The sequence below is a fragment of the Struthio camelus genome, chromosome 35, assembly GCF_040807025.1.
Source record: "Struthio camelus isolate bStrCam1 chromosome 35, bStrCam1.hap1, whole genome shotgun sequence".
In the NCBI taxonomy this organism is placed as follows: Eukaryota; Metazoa; Chordata; class Aves; order Struthioniformes; family Struthionidae; genus Struthio; species Struthio camelus.
This window is the reverse complement of record NC_090976.1, coordinates 1,022,328-1,038,415: the sequence shown is the minus strand read 5'-3', so window position 1 is coordinate 1,038,415 and position 16,088 is coordinate 1,022,328. Positions and strand designations below refer to the sequence as shown.

Below are 16,088 nucleotides of genomic sequence, written 5' to 3'. Positions count from 1 at the left end.
CTCCCGCCGCGGCTCCAGCCCGCCTTCAGCGCTCATTGGTTGCTCTTCTCAGCCCCCTCCCCGCGGCGCTCATTGGCCCCCGGCCCTCCGCCCCGCCCTGGGTGTTTTCATTGCTGCGGGCCGCAGCGCCCCCTCGCGCGCGCTCATTGGCGGCTGCGGCCCGGCCTGGCCCCGCCCACAGCCGCTGCGAAGGCAGCTTGCCCCACCCTTGCCTTGCTCTTCCCGGCCAGCCCATTGGCTGGCGCCGTCCGGCCTGACCACGCCCCCCAGCGCCAACAGCCCCCGCTGCTGCAGGGGCCGCTGGCCCCGCCCACCAGCCGCTTCCGGGTGCTCATTGGGCGGTGCTGGCACATGGCCCCGCCCCCTGAGCCCGGAGCCGGTATAAAAGGGGCCGAGAGGCGCGACCCTGCCACACGGTGCCGGGGGGCACCGGGGTCGGGGGGAGACGGGGCAGAGCGGCACTGGGGGGGGGGCAGTGGTTGGGGGGACATTGGGGACGTGGGGCAGAGCGCCACCGTGGGGGGGTGGGGACAACACACCGGTGCCATGGGACATGGGGGACGTGGGGCAGAGCGCCACCGGGGGGGGTGGGGACAACACACCGGTACCGTGGGACATCGGGGACGTGGGGCAGAGTGTCACCGGGGGGGACACCGGTGACATGGGACATGAGGGACACAGGACAGAGCGGCATCGTTGAGGTGAGGGACAGCGGTGCCATGGGACATCGGGGACACGGGGCAGAGCAGCACCAGGGAGGGGGGACACCAGTGACATGGGACATTGGGGACATGGGGCAGAGCAGCAGTGTTGGGGGGGGGGACAGTGGTGCTGTGGGACACCAGGGACACAGGGCAGAGCAGCACGGGGGGGGTAGACACGGGTGACATGGGATATTGGGGACATGGGACACTGGCGACGTGGGGCAGAGCAGCACCGCTGGGGGGGGAACACCAGTGCTGTGGGACACTGGGGACATGGGGCAGAGCGTCACCGTGGGGGGGGGAACACTGGTGACATAGGACATCGGGGACATGGGGCAGAGCATCACCATGGGGGGGTGGGGACAACACACCGGAACCGTGGGACATTGGGGACGTGGGGCAGAGTGGCACTGTTGGGGGGGGGACAGTGGTCCCGTGGGACATCAGGGACACAGGGCAGAGCAGCACCGGGGGGGATGACACCAGGGACATTGGGGAGAGTGGCACCGTGGGGGGTGACACATTGGTGACATGGGACATCAGGGACACCAAGGACATACTGAAGGACATTTTGGGGGGGGAACAGACACACAACAGGGCCACCGGGGAAAGCGCCACCGAGTGGGGGATGACACAGGGCGTGACACCACCGGCAGGCAGGGGACACCTGAAGTGACCACAGCCGGCGGGGGACACCCTGGGGACACAGAAGACAGCCCCCGCAGCAGCCAGGCGACACCGGGGACGACCCGGCTCTTTTATTTACAAAACCGAGGCGGGAGGTGACGCACCGGCGGCGCGCGTGCGCGTGACCAGGTCGGGGACACGGCGGGGTGGGGACACGGGGACAACACCGGCTAAAATTTGAACTCCTTGTACTTCTTGCCGCCGCCGCGGGCGTCCTGGGGCTGGGCCTTGCGCTTCTTTTGCTGGGTGGGGGGGGACAGAGCGAGAGAGGAGGGTGAGGGCCGGGTGCCAGCACCCGCAGCCCTCCGTCCCTGGCGTCACGGCGGTGGCCTCACCTTCTGCTTGGCGGCGTGCTCGGCCACCATGTCGCTGAAGTCCTCCTTCTCCACCTGGGCCTGCTGCTCGCGCACGTGCTCCTCGTACTTCTGTGTCATGGCCGTGGGGTCCAGCTCCAGCTCCTCGGGCGCCAGCGCCACCTCCACCCCCTGCGCCTCCGTCACCGGCCCCTTGCGGCCCATCACCTGCCGGGGAAGGGGGACACGGGGCGGTCAGCACCCGTCGGGTGGGTGGCAGCCCCGCCCCGGCCCTGCGCCGTGGTGGCACTCACCGCCGACATGTCGTAGATGTGGGTCGAGCCCATCATGGCGGTGCCCACGGTGGCCGTGCGCTTCTCCGGCACCACTGTGAAGAGCTGCGGGGTCTCGCTGCTGCGGGGTCGGGGTGCGGGTGGCGTTAGGGTGGGTGCTGGGACACCGGCGCCCGCCCTGAAAGTCACCCCCTGCCCCAAAACCTGTCCTGAGAGCCACCTCCTGCTCTTGCGCCCACCCCCTCCTATGCCCCCCCAAAACCCACCCAACACCCACCCCATGCCCCCCCAGCACCCACCCCCTCATACCCACCCCAGCACCCACCCTATGTCTCCCAGCACCTACTCCCTCCTATGCACCCCAAAACCCACCCTGGCATCCACCCCACGCCCCTGCACCCACCCCATGTTACCCTGACACCCATCCCCCCTGCCCACCCCAAAACATACCCTAGCACTCACCCCTACATCCCCCCTTGTGCCCGTCCCCTCCTTCCTCCCCAAAACCACCCTGGCATCCACGCTGTGCCCCTGAACCTCCCCAAAACCTGTCCTTGCACCCACCTTGTGTCCCCCTGGCACCCACCCCCTCCTACTCACCCCAAAAGCCAGCCGCCCCCACCCACCACCCCCTTTACCCATCCATGGCCTCCTCGATCTTCTTCTTCCTCAGCTCGATGAGCTCGGGGGTCTCCATGCCGGCGGGCACCGAGGAGAAGCCACCAGGGGTGATGAGGCCACTGCAGGGACAGCGGGCGGGCAGTGAACGGGTGCTCATGGCCTCCGGGTGTCACTGCACCTCGTCACCGCGCGCCTGCTGCGCTCACCTGTCGGCCGGCGTGATGAAGCCCGTCTCGTCGGGCTTCTCCTCGTCGCTCTCCTCCTCCTCCTCCTCTTCCGAGGACTCCTCGTCCGAGGGCTCCAGCTCTCCCCAGGGCGTCCGGTCGATCTCCTCCTCCTCTGCCTTGGTCTGGGGTGGGACGGAGAGGTGCCAGGGGCGCCCGCGAGGGAGACGGGGGGGAGGGGACGAGGGTGCGTGGGGTGCTCACGAGGGAGATGGAAGCGCTCAACAAGGAGACAAGGGTTCAGGGGGCACCCAGGAGGGAGATGGAAGTGCCCATGGGTGCCCAGGAGGGAGATGGAAGTGCCCAGGAGGGAGAGAACGGTGCAGGGGGTGCCCAAAAGGGAGATGAAGATGCCTAAGATGGAAACATGGGTGCCCAAGAGGGACATGGAGCTGCCCAGGAGGAAGGTGAAGGTGCCCAGGATGGGGACGAGGATGCCCAGGAAGGAGATGGAGGTGCCTGAGCTGCCCAGGAGGAAGATAGAGATGTCCAGGAGAAAGATGAAGGTGCCCAGGAAGAAGATGGGGGTGCATTTGGTGCCCAGGAAGAAGAAAAAGGTGCCTGGGATGGAGACGGAGGTACCCCGGGATGCCTGAAAGCGAGACGGAGGTGCCAAGGATAGGGATGAGGATGCCCAGGAAGGAGATGAAGGTGCCTGGAGTGCCCAGGAGAGAGATGGAGATGCCCAAGGTGAAAATGAGGGCGGTAGAGGGCCCAGAAAGGGACAGAGGTGCCCAGGAGGAAGATGAAGGTATCCAGGAGGGAGACGAGGGAGACAAAGGTGCCTAGAAGGGAGATGAGGTAGATGGAGATGCCCAGGGGAAAGATGCAGGTGCCCAGGAGGGAGATGAGGGAGACAAAGGATGTCTAGAAGGGAGATGGAGGTGCCCAGGAGGACAAGGAGATAGACAGAGGTGCCCAGGAGGAAGGCGAGGTAGATGGAGGTGCCCAGGAAGGAGACAGAGGTGCCTGGTAGGGCTCAGGGGAGCCCGTGAATGCCCACAGATGCCCAGGAAGGCGTGGGGGGCCTGAGGGTGCCCAGGGACACCCGTGGGTGCCGACGTACCTGGAACTCGGCGGCGTTGGTGCCGAACACATCCCCGTAGAGCGGCTTGCCGGTCTCGTCCACGGGTGGCTTCCCCCAGCCTCCAGCGTGGTACCCGAAGGAGCAGCCCTGCGCGCAGGGGTTGGGTGCTGCCCACGGGTGCCCGCCCCCCTCCCGGGTCCCCCCCCACCCCAAAGTGGCACCCTTCCCACCGGCCCCAGCGCCGTGCTGGACTTGCAAGCTTCCCCGATAACAGTGCCCTGAGGAGACGGTGGTGTTGCCCGCCCCCAGACAGTTTTGAGGGGGCTAAGGGCACCCAAGGGACCCTCTGGACTGTGAGCCAGGACCCCAAATCCTCTCTCCCCCTCTCTTGTCATCCAATAGCACCCAAGGGACCCTCCCCCCCTTCCTTGACACCCTGAACACTCTGGGACCCTCTCCCTGCGCCCCTCCCCTACCCCAGGACCCCCTTGGGACCCCAAACCCCTCCTTAGGTCCCCCCACCCAGGACCCTGACACTCCCCAGCACCCACAGGTCCTCCCTGGGACCCATATCTCCCTCCCTAGGACTCTTTCAGACCCAGCAGCACCCTAAATCCCCTCTCAGGATCCCTCCCAGCACCCCAAGGCCCCCCCCCCCCCAACCCCTTCCCTGGGACAAACCCAGCACCCCGAGACCTCCCAGGACCCTCCTAGGATGTCCTCAGCACCTAGATGCCCCCCAACCCCTCTCTCCAACATCTCCCCAGGACCCTGCAGCACCCCGAGGCCGCCCAAACCCCCTCTGCAGGACCCCCAGCACCCCAAACCCCCAAAACATCTCCCTACAAGCCTCCTGGGACCCCCCAGCACCCTGAGGCCCCCCGAGCCCCCTTCCTGGGATCCCTATGGGACCCCCCAGCACCCTAAGGCCCCTCAAACCCCCTCCGCATGACTCCCAGTACCCCAAGGGCCCTCGAATCCTCTCCCCAGGAACCTCCTAGGACCCCCCACAGCACCCTGAGGCCCCCCAAACTCCCTCCACAGGACCTCCCCCAGCACCCTGAGGCCCCCTCAACTCCCTCCCCAACATCTCCCTGGGACCTCGCAGCACCCTAAGGCCCCCCAACCTCCCTCTGCAGGACCCCCAGCACCCCGAGGCCCCTCCATGGGACCCCTTGGCACCCCAAAGCCCCCCACTCACCTCAGGGATGGGGGAGTTGAGGCCGGGGATCTTGAGGTTGGGGTAGGAGGGGGGAGGCCCGTAGCGCTGCATGGCGATGAGCCAGGGCGGGGGCACCTTGTGGGCGCTCTGCGGGCGGGGGGGGGGGGGCGTCAGGCAGGGCACCCACAGGTGCCCCCCGTGCCCCCAATACGCTCCCCCAGCACCCACCGTGCCCCTTGGTACCCCCCTGTCAGCACCCGCTGTGCCCCACGGTGCCCCCCCACTCCCTCCCTTTCATCCTGTCCCTCCCCCCACCCCGGGCACCCCCTGCACCCATGGGTGCCCCCCGCCCGGCTCACCGGCCCCACAGGCATGCCCAGGGCGATGCGCAGCTCGTCTGAGAGGTCGCCCGGCTTCTTCTCCTTCAGGCGTGTCTCAAACTCCTTCCCCTGGCACGGGAGGGGACTGTGTTGGGGGGATGTTGTGGAGGATGAGGGACAGCGGGGGGGGACGGGGGACACCGTGTGGCAGGGACGTTGGAGGGGGAGCGGAGACAAGGTGGCACGGGGGGGCATGGGGACACTGCTGGAGGACAGGGTGGCATTGTAGGGGCAGGGGGATAATGCTGGGGGACACGGGGGACAGGGTGGCACCATCAAGGTGACAAGGTGACAGCGTAGCACCATCATGGGGACATAAGGACATTGCCAGGGGACAAAAGGTACAGAGTGGCACCATCAGGGGGCACAAGGGACACGATGGCACCATCCAGGGACATGGGGACACAGGGGCACTGTGAGCAGGGCACAAGAGACATGGTGGCACCATAAGGGGACATGGGGACACTGCTAGGGAACACAGGAAACAGGGTGACATTGTTGATGGGCATGAGGGATATGGTGGCACCATCAGCGGGACATAGGGACACAGCTGGGGGACACGGGAAACAGGGCAGCACCCTTGGGTGGGCATGAGACATGGTAGCACTGTCAGAGGGACACTGCTGATGGACATGGGGCACCGGCTGGCATGACAGACACGGTGGCACCATCAGGGGGACAGAGGGACATTGTTAGGGGACGCAGGGGACAGGGTGGCACCACTGGGGGGATGTTGGGACACTGCTGGGAGGCATGGGGACACCATTGGGGACACAGTGACACTATGGGGGCACATGTTTGGGGGGCACAAGGACATGGAGGGGGCCACCCAGGGTGGGGGGTTGAGGGGAGCACCCAGGGAAGCACCCGGGCAGGCTGGGGGGGGGTCCAGGCGCGTGGTGGGGGGGTGACATCAAGGTGGGTGCTGGGGGGCACCCACAGAGGCACCCGGGGCAGATGGGGACCTGCCCAGGTGCTCCCGTGGGCACCCAGAAGTGGTGAGGTGGGTGCTGGAGGGCACCCACCTCATAGTAGAGGTCGCCGTGGATGGTGAGCTTGGGCTTGGTCTGCCACTTGAAGAAGGCGTCGTGCAGCTTCTGGTAGTCGATGTCGATTTTGCCCATTTTGGGCCGAACTTTCTCCCGCATCTTCGACTTCATCGTCTTCTGCTCCTCCTGTGGGTGCTGGGCATCAGGGGGGCACCCAGAGCCCTCCGGGACGTCCCCACTGCCCCCAGAGGGCACCCAAGATGTCCTCAACACCCCAGCTGGGCACCCAGGATCAACCAGAATGTCCCCAACAGCCCAGACAGGTACCCAGGGTTCTCTGCCGCGTCCCAAACATCCCAGATGGGCATCCAGGATGTCCTGAATGGGCACCCAGGGTCCCCTATGACATCCCAAACTCCCCAGATGGGCGCCCCGTGATGTCCTGAATAGGACCTCAAGATATTTCCACCATGCCGAAAAGGCACCCAGGATCCTCCAGGACATCTCGAATGGACACCCAGGGTCCCCCAGGATGCCACCAGTGGGCGGCACCCAGCATCCCTCAGGACACCCCAAATGTCCCGGATGGGCACCCAGGATATTCCTGGAAGCCCCCAACGGGCACCTGGGATCCCTGAAGTACATCCTAAACGCCGGATTGATCTCCAGGATGTCCCTGCCGCCTCTGATGGGCACCCAGGATTCTCCAGGGGGCCTCCAACAAGCCTCCAGGATGTCCCCCACTGCCTCCGACGTGCAGCCAGGGTCACCCACGATGACCCAAATGCCCTGGATGGGCACCAAGGATCCCTCAGGTCACCCCTAAAGGGTGCCCACGATCCCTCAGGACATCCAAAATGCCCAGATGGGCCCCCAGAACATCCCTACCACCCACAACGGGCACCCAGGAACCCCCAGAACACACTCGAAACACCAGATAGGTACCCAGGAGGATCTCCCAGAACATCCTGAACACCCTAGATGGGCACCCAGGATCACTGAGGACATCCCACACACCTGGATGGGCATCCAGGATCCCCCGGACGCCCCCAACAGGGCCCCAGGATGTCCCTACCGTCCCCAAGGGGCACCGAGGATCCCCCAACACCTCCCAAACGCCATGGATGGACACACAGGATCCCACATGGATCCTCACTGCCCTCAACAGGCCCCATCCCCACCCAAGGCCACCCTGGGTGGGTGCCCGCCCCGGCACTGGAGGTACCTTCTCCTGTAGGGCCTCACGCATCTCCTGGATGCCGGTGCGCTTGATGAAGTCGGGCAGCTCGAAGGGCGGCTTCTCGATGCCCCTCTTGCCCTGCAGGTACTTGCGCTTGAAGCACCAATGCCGGGGGACAGGCACAGAGTTGCGCGTGGCCTTGAGGTGCACTAGGAGCTTGGGGTCCTGTGCCGTCACATCGTGCATCTCCACCACGTCGGGGCGCGCCACCAGCTGTCGGGCACAGGCGGGCGCCAGCGTCACCCTTGGGGGTGGCCTGGGGCGTCCCTGGCCCAGCTCACCAGGCAGGCCTGGGGCACCCCAACATCATCTATGTGGGTATGGGGCACCCTGGAGCGCCACTAGTGCCCTCAGGGGGCACCCAGGTAGGAAGGGAGGTGTTGTGTCCTCTCTGAGATGGGTACGGGGTACCCTGGGGTGTCACAGGTATCCCCAGGTGGCTCCCAAGTGAGCACAGGGGTGTCCCAGCCTCCCCAAAGTGAGCATGTGGCACGCCTGGGTGGCACAGGGGTCCCCAGTCTGGTTTGCAGGTGGACATGGGGGTGTCATGTCCACCTGAGGTGGGCACGTGGCACCCCAAGGTGGGACAGCTGTCCTCACACAGCACGCAGCTGAGCACAAGAGCGCCGTGTCCTCCCTGAGATGGGCATGGGGCACCCTGGGATGTCACAGCTGTCCTTATGTGTCACCCAAACTTGTACATAGGTGTCATGATCTCCTTGAAGTGGGGATGAAGCATCCCAGGGTGGCACAGCTGTCCCCAGGTGGGCACATAGGTGACATGTCTGCTCTAAGGGGGCACAGGGCACCCCAGGGTGTCACAGCTGTCCCCAGGTGGGCACACAGGTGTCGGGTCCACCCTGAGGTGGGCAGAGGACCGTGTCCCCTCACCTGCTTCAACTCAGCCACGGTGAAGCGGTTCATGCGTCGCAGCTTCTTCTTCGACAGCTTGGGCACCTCAGGCTTCTTCTCCTGCCAACAACACCCCAGGGTGTCAGGAACAGGGTGCCTGTGGGTGCTGTCACCCCCGGCTCCCCGTGCGTCCTCTCCACTCCCTGTCCCACCGCGGTCACAGTCCGCACCATGGCGTCCATTCCCACCACAGCGCCCGTCCGGGTGCCCATCTCCACCATGGTGCCCATCTCCACCGTGATGGCTGCCGCAGTTCCCAACCTCACCCCAATGCCCATCCTGGTGCCTTTCCCCACCACAGTGCTCACCATGGTCCCCGTCCCCACCACGATCCCATCCTGGTACCTATCTCCACCACAATACCCGCCACAGGTCCTACAACAATGCCCATCCTGCTGACTATCTCCACCCTGATGCCTATCCTGGTCTCTTACCCCACCACGGCGACCAGGTGCAGTGGTACAGTTGTACAGTCCCTGTCACCACCATGATGCTTGACCTAGTGCCTGGCCCCACTACAAAGCTCACCTGTTTTTCATCTCCACCACAACACTTATTCTGGTGTCCTGCTCTCACCACAATGACCACCCTACTGCCCTGTCCCCACCATGACGGCCATCTTGGTACTTGTCCTCACCAAAGTAACCACAATGGTTCCACTCCCCACCAGGATGCCCATCCTGGTCCCTGTCCCCACTAAAATGCCCCAAATGGTATCCATCGCCACCGCAAAGCCCCAAACGCTGCTCTTTCCCACCACAATGCCCATTCTAGTGCCTGTCCTCTCCAAAGTCACCACAATGGTCCTCATCTCCACTGCAATACCCAAAATGGTGACTATCTCCACCGCGGGGCCCAAAATGGTCCCTGTCCCCACCACGCTGCCCATCCTGGTGCCCATGTGCACCAAGCAATCACCGTGGTCCCCCTCTCCAACACGATGCCCATCCTGGCATTCATCTCCACCATGCTGCCCAAAACAGTGCCTGTTCCCACCACAAAGCCCATCCCCGTGCCCATCCACACCACGATGCCCACCCTGGTGCCCAGCTCCACCACAGGACCCTTCTTGGTGCCCAACCGCACCACGACACCCCAAATGGTGCCATCATGGCACCCAAAATGATGCCCAGCTGGGTGTCCACCTGCTCATCCTCAGAGCTGTCATCCTCGCTGCCCTTCTGTCCGTCCTCAAAGCCCTTCTTCTTGGGCATGGTAGCGCTCTCCTGCCTGTCTGCCTTGTCTGGCTCCTTTTCCTTGTCCTTCTTCACATCGTCCGTGAGCTGCGGGCACAGCAGTGGGTACCGTGAGGCTCTGCCCGCTGCAGGCACAGCCCTGGGTGCCCAGTTACGGCCCCCGTGCTAATTTAGCAACTACCTTGAAAGCGTCGAAGATCCTCTTGAAGAAGACGAAGTTGGGGTCGTAGATCTCGGGCTCCTCGGTGACATATTCAATCTCCACGTCGGTGGCCTCGGTACTTGCTGGGCTGTCCCGGGCGGACTGGGCAGCCCCATCCCGCGTTGCCCGGGCCCGTTTTTTCTTCTTGCGGTTGCGGCGCTTGCGGTTACGCTGGCAGGAGGGAGAAGAGCGAGCAAAATGAGGGCACCGCCAGGGCTGGTGCGGGTGCCCGCAGCCCACGACAGGGCCTGGCACCCAGCGGTGCCCTCCTGGCAGACCCAAGTAGGGGTACGGCCCCCCAGCGCCAGCCCTCACCTCCTTCTTGGAGAGCACCGCGTCGTCCTCGGCCTCAGAGGCTGAGATGCTGAGCGAAGCCCGCGAGTCCGTCTCCATCTCGTCGTCAGCTGCGGGGACACAGCGTGGGTGAGCGGCGGGTGCTGGGCACCCGCCGGGGCCCACCCCAGGGTGCCCTCGGGCTCACCCGAGACACCGGGGACGGTAATGAGCTCCTCCTGGCGGATCTCCTTCAGCTGCAGGATCTTCTCCAGCGCCTGCGGGATCTTTGGGCCCACGGTGGAGTCGTCCGGCTGCGGGGAGAACCCAGGTGTCCAGGTGGTCCCTGCACTGCCCCCTGTGCCCCCTGCCGCCAGGGACCCAGGCGTTCGGGTGCCCCGGCTCCACCCCACAGCCCCCTCCACCGACACTCAGGTGGCCAGATGCCATCTGATGGGGGATGGCCTGCTCCGTTCCCCCCTCAATGGAGACCCAGGCGTCTGGGTGTCCCACCGCATCCATCACTGCTCCAGGGCACTGAGGCATCCGAGTGCCCCAGTCCTCTGACCCCAGAGACCCCTGCCCACTCCCCACGGGGATCCAGGTGTCCAGGTGCCCGCGTCCCATCCCTCACCTCCCACGAGGACCCAGGTGTCCAGGTGTCCCACTCCATTCCCCATTACGGGGACCCACGAGTCTGGGTGCTCCCCTCCCCCTGCCCTGGGGACCCAGGCATCCGGGTTCCACTGCACCATCCTCCCCACCCCAACGGACCCAGGTGTTCAGGCATCCCCTCCCCACCCCCATCCCAGGGGACCCAGGCGTCCGGGCACACCTCCCCCCCAGCTCTCACCTCTCGGCTCTCCTCGCCGGGGGGTGGGGGGGGTCCACGGGGGCGGGGGGCACCCATGGGCATGCCGGGCATGGGGGCACCCACAGGTGCGCTGCCTGCAGGGCGAGAGGAGCTGATGGGTGACGGTAGGAGAGTCCCATGGGGACGCTTGGGGGCACCGAAGGACCCCCCCCAGAGATGGGAACCCCCAGGGACACCCATGGAGATGGGTGGGGGGGTGCCTCTGTCCTTGACAGGGATGGCTGGGAACACCTGGGGACCCTGAAGGGGACATGGACGGCCAAGGGCACCCAGGCACTCCCAAAGGGACAAGGCGCAGCGGGGGACATATGGGGACTGCAAAGGAGGTGGGGCCGGCTAGGGGCACTAATACAGACAGGGATGGTCGAGGACACCTAGGGACCCCCACGGGGACACACAAGGCCATCGCGATGGGGATGGCCGAGGACACATGGGGACCTCGGTGGGGACAGGGTGGCATGATGGCGTGAGGGCAGAAAAGGGGTGGCACCGTCCACCGCAGCCCTCTCGACACCCCAGGGACAGTCGCGCTGCCCGATGTGGCCCTTGGGGATGGTGGCACTGCCCGCTGCAGCGCTGGGGACGGTGGCACTCACCTCGGGGCACCATGGGGGGCCGGGCACCCAGGGGCCCCACGTCCTGGGGGGGCCGGGGCACGGCAGGCGCCAGCTTGGCCAGCTCCTGCTGCCGCTCCTGCTCCAGCAGCACCGCAGCCTGTGGGGACCCAGGGGTGGTGTCACCGCTGTCCCCAACCTGTCCCCCACCCCCCAGGCAGTGTCCCTGGGGAGCATCCCCGCCAGGGAAGCGTCCCCGTCCCCCGCAGGGGCCGTACCCGTTTCTGCTGCTCCAGCAGCTCCTGCTCCTTCACCTTGTCCCCGAACGGGTGCTGGCCCTGCAGGAAGGGGGGGTCAGGGTGACACTGGGCACCCGCCAGCCCTGGCATCCGTCCTCTGCCTCCAGCACCCCCCGCCCGCTTGGTTGCTAAATGAGGATGGGGGGGCCATGGGTGTCCAGTAACACCGGGGGGGGGTGGGCCATGGGTGCCCAGCCATGCACGAGGGGCCCGTGGGCTCATGGTCATGTTCAACAGGGTGCGATGGGTGCACAGCAACGCCCGGGGGGGCCCCAATGGTGTCCCGCCATGTGCAATAGGTGCCCGGCTGTGCCTTGGGGGGGGGGGCCCAGGGGTGCCTGGCCCTGCCCAGAGGGTCTCAGGGGTGCCAGGCCATGCCTGGGAGGGCCCAAGGGTGCTCAGCCGTGTTCTCAGGGTGCCTATGGGTGCCCAGCCATGCCTGGTGGGGCCCACGGGTACCTGGGGATGTCTACGGGTGCCCAGTCACGCTGGGGGGGCCCACGGGTGCCCTCCCACGCTTGGGACTCCCACCCCTGCCCAGAGGTGCCCGCACGCAGCCCAGGAGGGCGCCAAGGGGTGACTGTCTGGGGTGGGGGGCCCCAACGCCCAGGCTTGCCCTGAGACTGTTGGGGGGGTCTTGCAGATTCCCCCATGCCCCGGGGGGGTCCCAGGGGTGCCCCCATGCCCGGGGGGGGCCCATACCTGCTTGGCGCGCTCCTCCTGCTGCAGGAGCAGGGCCGCCTGCTGCTGCGCCAGCTTGAGCCGCTCGTCCTCGGAGAGGCCGGGCTCGCCGGGGGGCACCCCGGGGGGCACCCGCAGCCCCGGCTCGCCGGGGGGCACCCGCAGGGGCGGCCCCATGCCCGGGGGGGGCGGCGGGGGCACCCCCACACCCAGCGGGTAGCTCATGCCCATGCCGGGCGGCGGCGGCACCATGCCCACCGGCGGGTGCTGCATGGCCATGGCGGGCAGCTGCGGGTGCCGTGTCTCAGGGGGGGCATGGGTGCCCTCCCGGCCTCGTGGGTCCCAACCCCCCCCCCCATGGGGCACCCCAGGGTCCTCTCCTGCCTCCCACAACACCCACTGTCCCTTCACCACCCAATGGGGCACCCCAGGGTCCTCCATGCTCCCCATGGTACCCATCGCCCCCCATGGGGCACCCCAGGGCCCTCCCCTGCCACCAGAGCACCCACCGTCACTCTGCCCCCCAATGAGGCACCCCAGAGCCCCCCCAACCCCCACAGCACTTGTCACTCCCCCAATGGGGCACCCCAGAGCCCCCTCTGCCACCTACAGCGCCCGCTGCCCCCAATGGGGCACCCCAGGGCCCTCCCGGCCCCCCACAGCCCCCCAGAGCCCCCCATGGGGCACCCCAGAGTCCCCCCTGCTCCCCATGGCACCTATCGCCCCCCATGGGGCACCCCAGAGCCCCCCCTGCTCCCCACAGCACCCACCGCCCCCCATGGGGCACCCCAGAGCCCCCCCTGCCCCCCACAGCACCCGCCACCCCCCACAGGGCACCCCAGGGCCCTACCTGCCCCGGCAGCGGGGGCTGCGCCGCCTTGTCGCCCTCCTCTGCCCGGAGCACAGGGCGGCTCAGCACGATGCCTGTCTGTGGGGTGCAAAATGGGGGGGGGGGGAACGTGGTGATGGGGTGTCCGATTTGGGGACCCTGCCTCGGGGGAGGGTGTAGGGACCCCCCCCCACCCTGAGGGGACACAGGGACTGCACTCCAGATGGTGGGAGGGGATGTGGAGCAGGGATCCCAGCTGGGGGGGGATATTGGAACATGGGGGACCCCCACCCGGGGGGACGCTGGGACACGGCAGCACCCACGTGGGGGACGAGGAGGGGCTGACCCCCCCCGAGGGTGCCCCGGCGCAGGGCCACCCGCGGGTGCCGGGGCGGCTCACCTGCAGGGTGTAGGTCTGCAGCCGCTCCACCAGCTCCTCCCGGCTGCCTGTGGGGCACCCGTCGGTCAGGGACCCCCAATACCCCCGGAGGGACCCCAATTCCCCCCCACCCCAAAACCTGCTCTCAAATGCCCCCCCCCACCCAAATCCCCCTGCCAGTGTCCCCAAATACCTCCATCCCTGTCCCCAAATGCCCTTCCGAGTCTCCCCCAAATACCCCCACGGCCTGTCCCCAACTCCCCTCGTCCCTGCCCCAAATACTCCTACAACTCCCCCCAAATACCCCCATGGCCTGTCCCCAACCCCCCCCCCCGTCCCTGTCCCCAAATACTCCTCCAACTCCCCCCAAATACCCCCATGGCCTGTCCCCAACCCTCCCCTCGTCCCTGCCCCAAATACTCCTACAACTCCCCCCAAATACCCCCACGGCCTGTCCCCAACTCCCCTCGTCCCTGCCCCAAATACTCCTACAACTCCCCCCAAATACCCCCACGGCCTGTCCCCAACCCTCCCCTCGTCCCTGCCCCAAATACTCCTACAACTCCCCCCAAATACCCCCACGGCCTGTCCCCAACCCTCCCCTCGTCCCTGTCCCCAAATACTCCTACAACTCCCCCCAAATACCCCCACGGCCTGCCCCCAACCCTCCCCTCGTCCCTGCCCCAAATACTCCTACAACTCCCCCCAAATACCCCACGGCCTGTCCCCAACCCCCCCCTTGTCCCTGTCCCCAAATACTCCTACAACTCCCCCCCAAAACCCCCACGGCCTGCCCCCAACCCTCCCCTCGTCCCTGTCCCAAATACTCCTCCAACTCCCCCCAAATACCCCCACGGCCTGTCCCCAACCCTCCCCTCGTCCCTGCCCCAAATACTCCTACAACTCCCCCCAAATACCCCCACGGCCTGTCCCCAACCCTCCCCTCGTCCCTGCCCCAAATACTCCTACAACTCCCCCCAAATACCCCACGGCCTGTCCCCAACTCCCCTCGTCCCTGCCCCAAATACTCCTACAACTCCCCCCAAATACCCCACGGCCTGTCCCCAACTCCCCTCGTCCCTGCCCCAAATACTCCTACAACTCCCCCCAAATACCCCCACGGCCTGTCCCCAACCCCCCCCCTTGTCCCTGCCCCAAATACTCCTACAACTCCCCCCAAATACCCCCATGGCCTGTCCCCAACCCTCCCCTCGTCCCTGCCCCAAATACTCCTCCAACTCCCCCCCAAAACCCCCACGGCCTGTCCCCAACCCCCCCCTTGTCCCTGCCCCAAATACTCCTACAACTCCCCCCAAATACCCCACGGCCTGTCCCCAACTCCCCTCGTCCCTGCCCCAAATACTCCTACAACTCCCCCCAAATACCCCCATCCCTGTCCCCAACCCTCCCCTCGTCCCTGCCCCAAATACTCCTACAACTCCCCCCAAACACCCCCATCCCTGTCCCCAAACACCCCCATCCCCATCCCTATCCCCCCCGCGGCCTGTCCCCAAATACTCTAAATCCTGCCCCCCCGAACCCCCCCCAGCCCCCAAACACCCCCATCCCCAACCCCCCCTCAAGGCCTGCCCCCACCAGCCCCCAAACGCCCCCCGGCCTGTCCCCAAATACTCTAAATCCTGCCCCCCCGACCCCCCCCAGCCCCCAAACACCCCCATCCCCAACCCCCCCTCAAGGCCTGCCCCCCCCAGCCCCCAAACGCCCCCCGGCCTGTCCCCAAATACTCTAAATCCTGCCCCCCCGACCCCCCCCCAGGCCCCAAACACCCCCATCCCTGTCCCCAAACACCCCCATCCCCAACCCCCCCTCAAGGCCTGCCCCCACCAGCCCCCAAACGCCCCCCGGCCTGTCCCCAAATACTCTAAATCCTGCCCCCCCGACCCCCCCCAGCCCCCAAACACCCCCATCCCCAACCCCCCCTCAAGGCCTGCCCCCCCCAGCCCCCAAACGCCCCCCCGGCCTGCCCCCAAATACCCTCAACTCTGACCCCCAGACCCCCCCGGCCCCCGCCCCGCCCCGGCGGACCCTGCGCGGGGGCGCCGATGTCGGCCAGCGTGGCCTGCAGCTCGGCGGGGGCCCAGGCGGCGTAGGGCGCCGGCGGCGGCGGTGGCGGCGGCAACTCCCCCGCGCCGGGGCCCGCGGCCGCCTCCGGCCGCTCCGTCGCCATCTTCCTTCCCGCGCCCGCCGCCCCCTCCCGCCGCGCACGCGCCAGGCGACCTGCCGACCTGGCGTCATGGCGTCATGGCGT

At 66.8% G+C, this 16,088-nt stretch overlaps 1 protein-coding gene across 1 annotated transcript; it reads right to left on the bottom strand.

The window, feature by feature from the left end:
- Window positions 1–1,431: 1,431 nt before the first annotated feature.
- On the bottom strand, window positions 1,432–16,033 carry SF3B2 (splicing factor 3b subunit 2). Its single transcript, XM_068923669.1, has 22 exons — window positions 15,866–16,033; window positions 13,841–13,887; window positions 13,462–13,539; window positions 12,633–12,899; window positions 11,910–11,969; window positions 11,674–11,791; window positions 11,057–11,151; window positions 10,412–10,517; window positions 10,246–10,334; window positions 9,910–10,101; window positions 9,678–9,815; window positions 8,512–8,592; window positions 7,606–7,833; window positions 6,417–6,566; window positions 5,371–5,460; window positions 5,051–5,158; window positions 3,889–3,996; window positions 2,805–2,947; window positions 2,616–2,717; window positions 1,999–2,098; window positions 1,727–1,912; window positions 1,432–1,633 (listed from the first exon to the last, which is right to left on the bottom strand). Exons 1-22 carry the CDS (start codon window positions 16,005–16,007, stop codon window positions 1,562–1,564), a joined length of 2,700 nt encoding a protein of 899 aa, XP_068779770.1. The 5' UTR covers window positions 16,008–16,033; the 3' UTR covers window positions 1,432–1,561.
- Between the last annotated feature and the right edge of the window lie 55 nt (window positions 16,034–16,088).